The sequence below is a fragment of the Lithobates pipiens genome, unplaced genomic scaffold (genome assembly GCF_037356315.1).
Source record: "Lithobates pipiens isolate NorthernLeopardFrog02 unplaced genomic scaffold, aLitPip1_a1.2 Scaffold_30, whole genome shotgun sequence".
NCBI classification, from domain to species: domain Eukaryota; kingdom Metazoa; phylum Chordata; class Amphibia; order Anura; family Ranidae; genus Lithobates; species Lithobates pipiens.
The window spans coordinates 50,764,010-50,780,203 of NW_027507791.1; the positions used below are offsets into that span (position 1 = coordinate 50,764,010).

Below are 16,194 nucleotides of genomic sequence, written 5' to 3' on the forward strand. Positions count from 1 at the left end.
ATTTTTGGAATGCTCATTCACTCCCCTGACCCAGCAACTCTAGCAATGACCGTTCAAGCACTTTTTTTTTTTAAAAAACCTTCAGCGCAACTGCAAGATCAAAACTACACAATCCCAAAATCATCATTGCTTATCTGATCCACGTTGCCATCTGTTTTCAGTCCTCTCCTTCGTTTTAGGGTTACGGTGGTTAAGAGCCCTTCTCACCGCTATATGCTAGCGGCGTCCCGAGCGGCGAGGGGGGGAGAGAAAAAAGACAGCTGGGACACAGGGAGCCTGGTTTGCATCTTCATTTAGCCTGTTTCCCGTGTGGCTTCCAGCGAGGGAGGGGGGGCCGGTCTCCGGAGCGGTGGCGTCTAAGATGACACCGGGATGGATGTTTCCTCCAGCTGGAGCCTCTCACTACTCCAGCTGTCCCTCGCACAGCACGCCGTCCTCTCGCTCCGGCCGGCTTCTCACTGCTTCCTCCCCCGGAACCCGCGTCCTACGTCATGACGCTGCTGCCCCACTAGCCGTGAGCGCTCTACTATATTCTATTCTATTCTTTTATTTTCTATTCTATTCTTCTTTATTCTATTCTATTCTTTTCTGTTCCATATTATTTTATTCTCTTTGGAAGTTCAAAATCGAATTTGATTTGAAAAAGATTAGAATTCGATTCAAAAACCAATTCAAATTTCATCCAAATTTTTGTATTGCTACAGTGCCTTGCAAAAGTATTCACTCCCTTGGCATTTTTCATGTTTTGTTGCCTCACAACCTGGAATTAATATGGATTGTTTGAGGATTTGCATCATATAACTTACAGAACACGCCCACAACTTTGAAGATTTTTTTTTTTTAACTGTAAAGCAAACAACAAATAGGACAAAATAACAGAAAAAGTCAATGTGCATAACTATTCACCCCCCCATAAAAGCAATAATTTGTAGAGACATCTTTTGCGGCTATCACAGCTCCAAGTTGCTTTGGATAAGTCTCTATGAGTCTTGCCACATCTCACCACTGGGATTTTTTTCCATTCCTCCTTGCAAAACTGCTCCAGCTCCTTCAAGGTGGATGGTTTGCGCTTGTGAACAGCAATCTTTAAGTCTGACCACAGATTTTCTATTGGATTGAGGTCTGGGCTTTGACTAGGCCATTCCAACACATTTACATGTTTCCCCTTAAACCACTCAAGTGTTGCTTTAGCAGTGTGTTTGGGGTCATTGTCCTGCTGGAAGGTGAACCTCCGTCCTAGCCTCAAATCACACACAGAATGGTACAGGTTTTGCTCAAGAATATCCCTGTATTTAGCACCATCCATCTTTCCCTCAACTCTGACCAGTCTCCCAGTCCAAACTATCATGTTTCACAGTGGGGATGGTGTTCTTTGGGTGATGTGATGTGTTGGGTTTGCACCAGACATAGCGTTTTCTTTGATGGCCAAAATGTTAAATTTTAGTCTCATCAGACCAGAGCACCTTCCTCCATACATTTTGAGAGTCTCCCACGTGCCCTTTCGCAAACTCAAAAGGTTCCATTTTGTTTTTTGCATAAATGGCTTTTTTTCTGGCCACTCCGCCATAAAGCCCAACTCTATGGAGCGTACGGCTTATTGTCGTCCTATGTACAGATACTCCAGTCTCTGCTATGGAACTCTGCAGCTCCTCCAGGGTTACCTTAGGTCTCTGTGCTCCTCTCTGATTAATGCCCTCCTTGCCCGGTCCCTGAGTTTTGGTGTGCGGCCGTCTCTTGGCAGGTTTGCTGTTGTGCCATGTTCTTTCCATTTGGTTATGATAGATGTGATGGTGCTCCTAGGGATCATCAAAGATTTGGATATTTTTTTATGACCTAACCCTGACTTGTACTTCTCAACAACATTGTCCCTTACTTGTTTGGAGAGTTCCTTGGTCTTCATGGCAGTGTTTGGTTAGTGGTGCCTCTCGCTTAGGTGTTGCAGCCTCTGGGGCCTTTCAAAAAGGTGTGTATATGTAATGACAGATCATGTGACCCTTAGATTGCACACAGGTGGACATCATTTCACTAATTATGTGACTTCTGAAGGTAATTGGTTGCACCAGAGCTTTTTGAGGGTAAAGACTTTCTGAAAAATAGTTTTATGTATATATTTTTCTAATTTTACTTCACCAACTTAGACTATTTTTTTCTGATCCACCACATATAATTCAGATAAAAAACAAAACAAAAAAAACATTGAACTAAAGGCTGTAATGTAACAAAATAGGTAAAAAGCTAAGGGGGATGAATACTTTTGCAAGGCACTGTATTTCCATTAAATTTGTTACTATTGTAATAAAGAAAAATGTGTCTGAATTTCGATTTGCAATGAAACAAACCACACATGTCTAGTTGTAAGTTCTGCACTTGAAGCACAGAAAGAAACCTGGTAATCTGCCAGTGAGCTTTTAACTTCCCGCATGAACTGACAACACAGAAATTCTTCTGCACTGAAATCCCAAGCAGTGTTGTCAGTCCTACCTAGTCATTTCTTAGGGCCAGTTCACACCAGATGCAGTTCCATGCAGTTCCATGTGCTTTTTTCCTGAACTAAAAATGCATGCACAGTGTTTTCCATGTATTCCAATGGCTTTAGTTCACACCATGCAGTCAGTTTCCAGTCAGTTTCCGTTGGTTTTTTCTGTTGGAAATTCCGACCATGTGTACGCGGCATAACAGGTTTTCTTCTAAGATTGCCCTGTATTTGGCTCCATCCATCTTCCCATCAACTCTGACCAGCTTCCCTGTCCTTGCTGCAGAAAAGCATCCCCACAACATGATGCTGCCACCACCATGTTTCACGGTGGGGATGGTGTGTTCAGGGTGATGTGCAGTGTTAGTCTTCCACCATACATAGTGCATTGCTTTTAGGCCAAAAAGTTCAATTTTGGCCTCATCTGACCAGACCACCTTCTTCCACATGTTTGCTGTGTCCCCCACATGGCTTCTCACAAACACAAACTGCAAACAAGACATTATGGCTTATGGCATTATGGCTTTCTTTCAAAAATGGCTTTCTTCTTGTCACTCTTCTATAAAAGCCAGATTTATGGAGAGCACGACTAATAGTTGTCCTGTGGACAGATTCTCCTCCCTGAGCTGTGGATCTCTGAAGCTCCTCCAGAGTTAACATGGGCCTCTTGGCTCTTCTCTGAAGGCTCTCCTTACCCGGCCAGTCAGTTTAGGTGGCGGCCATGTCTTTGTAGGTTTGCAGTTGTGCCCATACTCTTTCCATTTTTGGATTGAACAGAGCTCCGTGAGATGTTCAAAGCTTGGGATATTTTTTTTATAACCTAACCCTGCTGTAAACTTCTCCACAAAATTATCCCTGACCTGTCTGGTGTGTTCCTTGGCCTTCATGATGATGTTTGTTCACTAGGTTTCTCTAACAAACCCCCAAGGGCTTCACAGAACAGCTGTATTTATACTGAGATTAAATTATACACAGGTAGACTCTATTTACTAATTAGGTAACTTTTAAAGGCACTTGGTTCCACTAGATTTTAGTTAGGGGTATCAGAGTAAAGGGGGCTGAATACAAATGCACCCCACACTTTTCACATATTTATTTGTAAAACATTTTGCAAACCATTTATCTTCTTTACCTTCCACTTCACAATTATGAGCCACTTTGTGTTGGTTTATCACATAAAATCCCAATTAAATACATTTATGTTTTTGGTTGTAACATGACAACATGTGGAAAATTTCAAGGGGTGTGAATACTTTTTTTTAAGGCACTGTATATAGAAGGTGTGGAATAAGAAAATTTACAGCACAGCATACTTTCTTGGAAAGTGTGGAAGAATATGCGTCAAATGTAGAAATGATAACCCCCTTGGAGTTTTCAGGCAGAGAGTATAGTGTAGGTAAATTTCTTTGAAAGGCAGTGACTCCACTTTTATTGAATACAAAGCATTGGAAAAAGGGCACACATAGTCCTGGAGACAAATGTACCTACACTATACGCTCTGTCTGAAAAGTCCAAGGGGGTTATCATATCTGTATTTTATGCACATTCTTCCATGTTTAATTAGGATGTTGGCAACCCCATACACCCTCTCCCTAACACCATTCCTATACTTGTAAAGTGTGGACTAGGGGAAGTACAGCACAGAATATACACTCGTAAAGTGTGGACTAGGGGAAGTACAGCACATCATACACGCTTCTCGGCCTTTTGGCTAAGATCAAGTGTAGTATCTGTTCTTATCAGTTGCCAGAGGAGGCGCTATGCTACTCCCAAGTGTGGGGAGGGCAGATGCAAATACAATGGTGTCATTGCACCTGGAAGGGCGGTTTCGGTAGTGAAGGGTGTCTGGGTGCCCTTTGAGAAGTCAGCGGGGTCGAGTCTGAACAGTCCGGAAGGGTGCGGATGGGTGCTGCATCGGGTCTGGCCTTAGGACGGGTCTTTTTCTGGCCTTCTGGATGTTGTTGGTGTGGGTGCCGTTCCTGTCAGCGTCCGGTGGAGGAGCTGGCGTCGCCTTGCAAATGATGATGGCGGCCTGGAAGGGTTAGTACTGGTGGAGGCTGTTATTGCTGAGGGCAGCTCTCCCTGAGAAAAAATTGAAGGGCTCTGTATCTGGCAGTGACAGAGGGCTGCACTGATTCAGTCGGGGGGTCGGATTGGGAACTGAAAGCCTATGGTGTATGTGCCCCTGAAGTGGCAGTCCAGGGGTGCCGTATAATCACTGTGAGTGAGGGTCCCTTTGATTTATGGCACCACGGTCACTGCACCATATACACGCTTTTTTAGCACCTGCCTCCTGGACCAGAGGAATTTTTTATTCCTGGGCGGAGGGCCTGGCCTTTGTATTACACAATGCCCACTTTTCACTCTCCTCTCCACTTCCTTCATCCCCCACTTTATTTTATTTATTTCTTTGTGTGTCTCTTCTTGTATTTTTGTGTTTGCACACGGTTTGTTGCACTGTGTGACTGGTAGGATGTAGGTCCTCAGGCCTGCCCTGAAAGTCTTGGAAGGGGGTGGACATGGTCTCCTGGCTTAGTTTGCCCTCTCTCATGGGGTCTCCCTTCAGGGTAGCCCCACCTAGTACTTGTCTGGGTCTGTTTTGGCCGACACCCTCCAGAGAAAGGGGTCCGCCTGGTTTCAGCCAGATGGACCAAAGTGTAAGTACCCTTGTCCCCATCAGGAGCCTAACGCCCTGGGGGATTCAGGGCAAGGCCCTCTGATTTTAGAGGGCTTGTGTACACCCGTTGCACGTTTTTGTGTCACCTCTTTATGTGTGTGCACATTTTTTGGCACCGGGTGAGATTTTTCAGTGTGTTTCACACACCATGGGTTTAAAAAAAGAAAAAAAACAGCATACAAATGTGCAAGAGATAGTGTAAAATAAGGAACGTATAGCACAGTGTACAGACTGAGACCATGAAGAACAGTGAATGTGGGGGACTGGGGTAAGACAGAGATGTTACTTGTGTCTACAAGGTTTGACCATGAAAGATTGAAGGCAGTGAGTGAAGAGGAAACTGGTTACATGCCACAACATATCATTATCTGGAGATCATGGGGTCAGTGCTGGGACAAGGTCCTCTAGTAGACAAGGCAAAGAGACCAAAGTGCTCCCCTTCCCATGTGCTGTGATCTACTTCAGCAGCATTGGTTGCCATTTTTGTACCTCCCTCCTACTGAAGTGCTAAAGGCGGACATCTCTTCTGCCTACCCCTTGGCCCAGGCTTGAATGGGGCACTCTACATAGAATAAGACGTTCAGGCAGTTGTATGGTGTATTGTACGGGTTTGTTGGTCTTTGTTGCCAATACATTTTACAGTCAGGAATGGTCAGGTACTGTACCTGCATCTGGAGGGTCCATTGTTGCTTTTGTAGACGTTGGTGATGGTTTGCGTCTGGACATAATAACAACAATGATGATCACTATGATCACTATGATGGTGATGAGGACGATGGCGAGAATGATGATCAATGTAACATTATCAGAACTTGTCCCTATATTTCAGAGAAAGCAAAACTCAGTGATCACAGGCCACTGGACAATTCCTAGATGTATTTTAAAAGGAAATGGAAAGAGCACAAATCATAGGGAAAATACAAATCTCACAGCAACCAATCAGCAATAAACTCGGAAATCAGAAACACAATTAAAAACATAACGTGACATCCGGTTAACTTTTACAGGTCATTGCACTTTGCCCATTGTCATTGATTTTGAATTTTCAAGCTAATAAACTATGGTTATAATTTACAAAGCAATGGTATGGCTGTACCCTCATCCTTCATAGAGATTTTACATGGGACAACATCTAAGAGCCAGTAGTTTGAGAGTGGATATCATTGGGATGGGTCAATGCCACAGTTCAACCTTTAAACACACAAATAGTAGCCACCACATGTTTTAATGTAGTGTAAGATTGGGGTGATCAGACTCAAGCAGTGGGTGCATTTCCAATGAGTGTGCCAGTCCAAAACTGTATTTTTAAGAGCATGGTAGCCCACTTTTATTTAAAAGAACAGAAAAGTTCACGAAAGCCATCAGCAGCCCACGCAGTGGGTTCCACCATTACTGTAACTTGCACAATCCAAATTCTCCAGCCTCCTGGCTTACTCTCTTGCTACATGGCTGCTTCAGGCCTCAAGTGGAGGCCTTAGGCCTGCTCCTCAGACCAAAAGACTTCCTTAGCCCCCGTACACACGGTCGGAGATTCTGGCAACCAAATCTGTTGGATTAATTCCGACGGATTAATTCCGGAAGAGGTCCGGAAGTGATGTTGCATACACACGGTCGGACTCAGTTGTCGGAAAATCTGATTGTTCAGAACGTGGTTACGTTATTTAGTTACGGCGGGACTACGTTCAGGCTAGTAGCCAATAGCTTTGGTCTAGGAATTTGATCTGAGCATGCGTGGCACTTTGTCCGTCGGAGTAGGCTACACATGATCGGAGTATGTCCGATCGGAGCATTTTGTCAGAAAAGTTTACCGGCAAGTTGGAAAAGTTGGTCCGTCGGATATTACGACGGAAACAGTGTAAAATAAGGAACGTATAGCACAGTGTACAGACTGAGACCATGAAGAACAGTGAATGTGGGGGACTGGGGTAAGACAGAGATGTTACTTGTGTCTACAAGGTTTGACCATGAAAGATTGAAGGCAGTGAGTGAAGAGGAAACTGGTTACATGCCACAACATATCATTATCTGGAGATCATGGGGTCAGTGCTGGGACAAGGTCCTCTAGTAGACAAGGCAAAGAGACCAAAGTGCTCCCCTTCCCATGTGCTGTGATCTACTTCAGCAGCATTGGTTGCCATTTTTGTACCTCCCTCCTACTGAAGTGCTAAAGGCGGACATCTCTTCTGCCTACCCCTTGGCCCAGGCTTGAATGGGGCACTCTACATAGAATAAGACGTTCAGGCAGTTGTATGGTGTATTGTACGGGTTTGTTGGTCTTTGTTGCCAATACATTTTACAGTCAGGAATGGTCAGGTACTGTACCTGCATCTGGAGGGTCCATTGTTGCTTTTGTAGACGTTGGTGATGGTTTGCGTCTGGACATAATAACAACAATGATGATCACTATGATCACTATGATGGTGATGAGGACGATGGCGAGAATGATGATCAATGTAACATTATCAGAACTTGTCCCTATATTTCAGAGAAAGCAAAACTCAGTGATCACAGGCCACTGGACAATTCCTAGATGTATTTTAAAAGGAAATGGAAAGAGCACAAATCATAGGGAAAATACAAATCTCACAGCAACCAATCAGCAATAAACTCGGAAATCAGAAACACAATTAAAAACATAACGTGACATCCGGTTAACTTTTACAGGTCATTGCACTTTGCCCATTGTCATTGATTTTGAATTTTCAAGCTAATAAACTATGATTATAAACTATGGTTATAATTTACAAAGCAATGGTATGGCTGTACCCTCATCCTTCATAGAGATTTTACATGGGACAACATCTAAGAGCCAGTAGTTTGAGAGTGGATATCATTGGGATGGGTCAATGCCACAGTTCAACCTTTAAACACACAAATAGTAGCCACCACATGTTTTAATGTAGTGTAAGATTGGGGTGATCAGACTCAAGCAGTGGGTGCATTTCCAATGAGTGTGCCAGTCCAAAACTGTATTTTTAAGAGCATGGTAGCCCACTTTTATTTAAAAGAACAGAAAAGTTCACGAAAGCCATCAGCAGCCCACGCAGTGGGTTCCACCATTACTGTAACTTGCACAATCCAAATTCTCCAGCCTCCTGGCTTACTCTCTTGCTACATGGCTGCTTCAGGCCTCAAGTGGAGGCCTTAGGCCTGCTCCTCAGACCAAAAGACTTCCTTAGCCCCCGTACACACGGTCGGAGATTCTGGCAACCAAATCTGTTGGATTAATTCCGACGGATTAATTCCGGAAGAGGTCCGGAAGTGATGTTGCATACACACGGTCGGACTCAGTTGTCGGAAAATCTGATTGTTCAGAACGTGGTTACGTTATTTAGTTACGGCGGGACTACGTTCAGGCTAGTAGCCAATAGCTTTGGTCTAGGAATTTGATCTGAGCATGCGTGGCACTTTGTCCGTCGGAGTAGGCTACACATGATCGGAGTATGTCCGATCGGAGCATTTTGTCAGAAAAGTTTACCGGCAAGTTGGAAAAGTTGGTCCGTCGGATATTACGACGGAAACAGTCCGATGCAGACCACACACAGTCGGAATATCCGACAAAACGGTCCGATAGGAAACATTCCATCAGAATCTCCGACCGTGTGTACAAGGGCTTTGAGTCAAGCTCTCTCATAGCTTACTCACGAGCAGCACCTTGCTGCTTTGTAACAGACTAAAGCTTCGTACACACGCTTTGATTTTCGGATGACAGAACGTCCAATTTTTGTGGCATGCTGGTCTCATGTTGAAAGTGAAGAGGTTACTAACAATATGAGAATTTTCATTTGACAGAATACAACGTCAGAAGTGACGTAACATGTTGAATAGTTTTGTATGTACTCTTTCGTTTCTGAGCATGCGTAGTGTTGCTCTTACGATTTTTTTGTACGAAAACCATACTACTGAAATGAAAATCAGATGTTGAGTTCACATCCGACAAAAATGTTATAGTCTGCACATCCAGCTTTTGTCTGACGAAAAGGTGAAATCAGCTGTCGAAAGCACGGTACTAACGGTAAGATTTGCGGACAATCGGTCATCTTAACACAATTGACATCCGAAAATCAAAGCGTGTGTATGGGCCTTAAGTCTGCCTCCTGCAGACATGGGTGCTCTAGCTGCCCCATGAAGCCTCTCTAACTCCTGGAGAGTTTGGGAGTCCACCTGACTCCCCTGCGAAGACCGCCTGTCTGTTGTGTGGAGCACTAAGCCATAGTCGGGTCACAACTAATAGCCCAGCACACAGCTGTGCAATCAGCGTGCCTGATTCTGCAAAAATCTGGCACAAACCAGCAATCTTCTCAGTAGCACGGGGTCCCACTGCTACAGTAGATACACACTGCTCAAAGCATCTGCTATAGCAATTATGAATGCTAAGGAAATGGTACATCAGAATGTTACAAAGTTACATAGTAGGTGAGGTTGAAAAAAGACACAAGTCCATCAAGTCCAACCTATGTGGACTTGCTGCCACACACATCCAAGAATGTAACAGAGTTTGAAATATACCAGCTTTCTTCAAGGTGACAAGGATTCTTTAATTTCTGATTTAGAGCATTTAGAGATTTAGCTTGACAGTTTAAAATGTTATTTTACTGAAAAGAAAATCAGAAGAATTTATTTACAGAAAATGTACTAAAAAACAAAATAGAAACTGCATAATTAATGGGATTACAAGTGATCATACTTTGCAAAGTGTGCTTGATCTTTGGTTTAGTGCGTAATTTGTTTGCTAAGTAGTCCAAGCTGATAATAAAGTCAGTGACTCTCATGAATGACTTAAGTTCTTAAAGTGGTTGTAAAAGGTTATATTTAAAAAAAAATAAAAAAGCAATTTATACTTACCTTCTCTGTGCAACAATATTGCACAGAGTGGTACCTTACCTCTACTTTAGCAGTCCCTCGCAGGCACTGTTCTCTCCTCTTCTCCGAGTGCCCCCATAGCAAGCCATATGGTCTGAAAGCACCTGCGTGAGCGTGCTCCCCAGCCGTGTTGTGTGTGTCATGCAACCTCAGCTCCCTCCTCATAGGATCTGACTGACAGGAAAGACTGAGCCAATGGCTCCCCTTTCTCTCAGTATATAATGTGAGAGCAGAAAGAAAGTGGTGCTGCAGATGGGATAGCGCCGGATTGAGAGAAGACTTTTTTTGGGGAGAGATGGAAACAAGTAGTGGGAAACTTTTACCTTAAAGTGGTTATAAAGCTTCTTTTTTTAAATATTACAAATATTATACTTACCCGTTCTGTACAATGGTTTTGCACAGAGCAGCCCTGAGCCTTCTCTTCTGGAGTACCCCACCAGCGATCTTGGCTCCTTCTCTTTTCGGAGTGCCCCCATACCAATAAACTTGCTGTGGGGGCACTCATGCAGGCTTGCTCCAAAAACCAGGGCTGTGTATGTCCATAGACACACAGAGGATGGCTTAACCTCGCCCCCCTGCTGCTCCCTCCTCACAGGATTTAACTGACAGCAGCAGAAGACAATAGCTCAATGGTTCCCCCTGCTGCAGAGTCTCCTGTGAAAAGAGAGAGGGGAAAAGGGTTGCTGCAGATGGGCACAGTGTTGGATCAAGATCGGGCTCAAGTAAGTGTTTCTGAGGGGAGCAGCTTATGAAAGGTGAATGCATTAAGAGAATGCATTAAGATAAACAACCTTTTACCCTTACAATCACTTTAATGTGGGGAATGTATTAGGGTAAAAATTATGACTTTAGAACCACTTTAACATCCCTTCATAGTTTCAAAAGGGGGGGGGGGGGGGAGATACTAAGCTGCATATGCAGTCATTTTTGTTGGGTCCCTAAAGACGACGTGTACAGATATAACACAATCAGTCAAAGGGTTTGACAAATGTGCTGAAAGGGGTTTTGAAACGTTTCATGCTGTTCCAGAGGACACTCGCCTAATGTAAACTTTTCTAACTATATTTATATTTTCAGATGACAAGTTTCCAAAATCCAACAACTGACCTAATATTAAACAGAATGAAATTATGATTTCATTATGATAGTATGAGGCTCCCGCTGCTGTGTCTCAGCTAACCAGGAGGGAGAGTCCCAAACAGCCAGGTCTCTCGTATATGTATCTGCACACCCAGATACATATAATTTTACACTAGCACTTTTTGACCTTTACCCTTTTATCCTTTACCTGCATACTCATCTGTTTCCCTTCCCCCTCCCTGCCCTTCCTTCCCCTTCCCCTTTTTCTTTTCTCCTTCCCTCTCTTTCTCCCCCCTTCCCCCCCCCCCTCCATCTCCCCTCCTTTCTTGTATTCCCCCATTTGCGCAACACTAAAACCACTTAATCGATATTGCTCAGGGAGTAGGTGAAGCTCCCCTCAGTGTTTGCAGCATCCCTCTATTCCCCTTGTCAAGGTGGTTGGCGCAGAGGTACTTTATACACTAATTGTTTGCTACCCATAATCTCCTATTGCCCGGGGGCCCCATGAGTTGTCAGTCCACCCCTGGCACTGTCCAGTCCTTCACACATCTGAGGGCCTTCAAAAGTCCACCACTGGCACTGTCCAGTCCTTCACACATCTGAGGGCCTTCAAAAGGTATACAACTGGTGTGTGTGTGTGTGTGATGAGACACCTGATGGAGGGGGGAGGAGCTGCTGACTAGGTGAGCTCCATGAGGTCGGCATGCTGACACGCTGGTGTAGGAAGCTGATGCTGCTGCTGGTGCCTGTGCTGTGGCATAAAGAGATTATGGAGCCTATATATTAATATCTGCACAGAAGTTAAGCTACGTTATGGAGACTCTGAGCTGCGTATGAAATCTCCCTGGAAGGACTCACTCAGGGATTGCTAACACAGCAAATTTCCGAGATGCATAAGGGATATCCCTTTCATCCCCTCACCTGTGGCTAAATGGATGGAGTGCCTGGAGTGATCACTGTGAGGAGGAGGAGAGACTGTGGAACGCCGTTCTTTGGAGCCGTACGTCCGGTGGATTGGAGGACCCCGTGGAGTGCCGGTCCCTGCGCCGCCAGATCTAAGCTGAGAGAGGCTGGGGGAGGGAGTGGATCCGAGCGCCGGTCCGTGTCTAAGGCTTGAGAGACGGAGCCGACAGATGTGATCCTCCCTTCGGAAGCCTCGGAAGTGTCACAGAGGAGTCGGGCAGAGGACGGCAGAGATCGGGAGATCCCGGAAAGATTTCGGGGAACCTCGGGAGAGCTCGTGAACCTCCGGGGGGGTACGAAAAAGAACGGAGCTGGATGGTGAAAGGATGGTGAAAGGTGACAGGAGAAAGTAAAGCTGAACAAGCAAAATATGATGCTGACCACCACTCTATGGACACTGTTCAAGGTTAGTAAGGAAATAAAGTAAAAAAGTAAAAGGAGAAGCAATCTTGAACAAGGCGATACCGCTGAAAGCTCAGGGGGGGCGCTTTTCTCTTTGAAGCCTAAAAATCACAGTTAACAGCTTGTGAGCAGCCTATATATTTGTGAATATTGGGGACTAAACTGCACTCTATTTTTCATCTGCTATCGCTGGTCGCTGCTGAATAGTATATGGGAGGTTTCGAGTTGGAGCACAAACTGTGATGCAATTTTGCATAAAGTGATATCACTGAAGGCTCAGGGGGGGCTGAGTGACTGCATTTTTCTGGCATTTTTTTCATATCCCCTTGAAGATTGAAAATCGCTACCAATAATCTGTAAGCAACCTTTATATCTGCGATTATTGGCAACTTAATTGCATTTTTCTGGCATTTTTTGCATATCCCCATGAAGCTTGAAAATCGCTACCAATAATATGTAAGCAACCTTTATATCTGCGATTACTGGCAACTTAATTGCATTTCTCTGGCATTTTTTTCATATCCCCATGAAGATTGAAAATCGCTACCAATAATCTGTAAGCAACCTTTATATCTGCGATTATTGGCAACTTAATTGCATTTTTCTGGCATTTTTTGCATATCCCCATGAAGCTTGAAAATCGCTACCAATAATATGTAAGCAACCTTTATATCTGCGATTACTGGCAACTTAATTGCATTTCTCTGGCATTTTTTGCATATCCCCCATGAAGCTTGAAAATCGCTACCAATAATCTGTAAGCAACCTTTATATCTGCGATTACTGGCAAATTAATTGCATTTTTCTGGCATTTTTTGCATATCCCCATGAAGCTTGAAAATCGCTACCAATAATCTGTAAGCAACTTTTATATCTGCGATTACTGGCAACTTAATTGCATTTTTCTGGAATTTTTTGCATATCTCCATGAAGCTTGAAAATCGCTACCAATAATCTGTAAGCAACCTTTATATCTGCGATTACTGGCAAATTAATTGCATTTTTCTGGCATTTTTTGCATATCCCCCATGAAGCTTGAAAATCGCTACCAATAATCTGTAAGCAACTTTTATATCTGCGAATACTGGCAACTTAATTGCATTTTTCTGGCATTTTTTGCATATCTCCATGAAGCTTGAAAATCGCTACCAATAATCTGTAAGCAACCTTTATATCTGCGATTACTGGCAACTTAATTGCATTTTTCTGGCATTTTTTGCATATCCCCATGAAGCTAGAAAATCGCTACCAATAATCTGTAAGCAACCTTTATATCTGCGATTACTGGCAACTTAATCGCATCTTTTCTATGGTGTGTGTTTTTTTTTTTTTTTGCCATCTTAAGTAGATGCTTTTGAATAGTATATGAGAGGTTATATGAGAGGCTTTGATTTGGAGCATAAACAGTGATAAATGGGAATAGAGTAAAGGGGAGGAGGAGAAGAAAGGAAAAAAGAAAGGAAAATATATATGTATAAATAATGGCACCTAAAAAGGGTAATAAACCACTTTGCTCTGGAGGGAATAAAAAGGACAGCAAGGCCGCGTACACACGGGCGGATTGTCTGCCCAACTAAGTTCGTCAAACAATCCGACAAACAGTCCGCTCAAAATTTGCATGAACGGACTTGACCACACATGATGAGCAGACAGTCCGCTGAAAGCGTGCGCGATGACGTCTACAGCACGTACGACGGGACTAGAAAAACGACGTCCTATACACTGCAATGCAACCTTCGGCCGTGTAAATCCTTTCTGAGAATGCGCCATACTTAGTCCGTCCAACTTGCCTACACACGAGCGGACTGTCCGCTGAAACCAAGTTTGGACGGACAAAACCAAGTTTGAACGGGCTGTCTTACGGAAATTCCGTAAGACTTTGTTCGTCAAACTGTCCGCTGAAACAGTCCGCTGAAGCCCACACACGGGCGGATTGTCCGCTGAAACACTGTTCAGCGGACTAAGTTGGGCGAACAGTCCGCCCGTGTGTACGCGGCCCAAAGGTAAAAGCAATACAGAGGCTCAAGCCACACAAACCACTCATATTAAGGAATTTTTCCAACAATTACAGCCTCAAATATCGATGCAAACATCACATATAACACATTCATCACAGTTATCTCAGGAGGTAATAAACTCTGTGGAATCATCTTTAGTATCTGGTATATCAGGAGAAGAAATGGTAGATCATCCTAGAAACAGTTCCCCCATAGATATCCTGGAAATGGAAATAGATGACAAAAAGGAGAAGGAGAAGGAAGAATGGGATATTAAAGCTTATATAACCTCCTTACCCACAAGGGTAGATATGGATCAGAGGATGGAGAAAGCGTATAAAACAGAAATCCAAGAGATAAAAACAATTGCGTTGGAAACGCATGGTAAAATAGAAGGTATGAATATAAGAATGGAAAGTTTGGAGAAGGAGCTAAAGCAGGTGAAGGAAAAAATGCAAGAGCAAGAAAGGGATTTAAAGCAAGCAGTAAGCAAGAAAACAGAAGTAGAAGGAATAATATAAGAATAAGAGGCTTAAAGGAAAACGTGACTTCAGAAATGCTCCTGGAAGTCATTCAAAAGATCTTTAGTAATATATTGCAGGACTTATCAAAAGCAGAAATATTAATTGATAGAGTGCACCGGGCTATGGCACAAAGGAAAGGGGATGTCAATATGCCTAGAGATGTGATATGTAAACTTCACTATCCTCAAACTAAGGAGAAGATCATGGCGGCAGTACGGAAAAATAATCATACAGTATGAAGGATCAAATTTGCTTTTTTTTCAGGACTTCTCTAAATTAACATTGGATAAAAGAAGGGCTCTGAAACCATTATTGGAGCAGTTAAGGATTAAAAATAAGCAATATAGATGGAAATTTCCCTTTCAGCTACAGGTTCAGCATGAAGGACAGACTGTAATATTTAGAGAAATGGCTGATTTAGAGGACTTTCAGAAGAAATTGCAGCTTCCAGAAGTGAAAATACTAGACTGGCCTAAGGATTTTATTAGAAGGAGATAGGAGGGAAATGGGGGCTGAGGTGGAGGGGAGGGGGAGTGGATTGGGGGGGGGGGGGGGTTGGATATAGGTGGGTAAAGGGTGGAAGGGGTGGTGAGGATAGGTGTTGGGAGGGAGGGGATGTAGGGTGGTATAATGGTAATGGGTAAAAGGAAGTAAGTTGAAAAGGCAAGAAAAAGTCACTAAATTGTATGGATGTATTATATTTGGCATGTCACAGGCCTTAATAGTAATAATGAATTTGTTAACAAGATTATTAAATATACACATTGGGGTTGGTTATGTTAATTTTGGGTTAATAAAACACTATTGATATGGGAGGTTAATATATAGTTTGGATATGTTAGATATGTAGTGGTATATCTAACCTTAATTAAACACTTAGTAATGGGTGTGCCCCCCCCCCTTTTTTTTTTTTCTCTCCCCCTCTTCACTACTCTCCACCATATCCCTCTCTCTCCCCTGGTTTATTTTCCTGTGGTCTCCTCATTATAGTTGGAAGGGGAAAAAATAGCTCAAAGCTTGATGGTAAGATGGAAGATGTATAAATAAATAATAAGGCAAATAGATGTACATAGAAAAGGAGAATAATTCGAATAGGAATGGAAATATAGCATGTAACGGCCGAATGGTAGTAAAGTTAGATCAGCAGTATCAGATACCCCCTCAATGGGGACCTTACCTAGGGTAAGATAGACTAGTATAGTCAATGATTAGGGG

At 43.3% G+C, this 16,194-nt stretch overlaps 1 protein-coding gene and 1 pseudogene across 1 annotated transcript in view; one reads left to right on the forward strand and one right to left on the reverse strand.

Annotated features, from left to right (window-relative positions):
• Positions 1-16,194, reverse strand: part of LOC143942203 (uncharacterized) — a 91,254-nt gene that overhangs the window by 13,724 nt on the left and 61,336 nt on the right. Inside the window, exon 9 of the mRNA XM_077463456.1 lies at positions 7,473-7,625. Coding sequence (XP_077319582.1) covers positions 7,473-7,625 — 153 coding nt within the window. The remainder of the gene's footprint in view (positions 1-7,472; positions 7,626-16,194) is intronic.
• Positions 4,165-4,274, forward strand: LOC143950437 (U2 spliceosomal RNA; annotated as a pseudogene).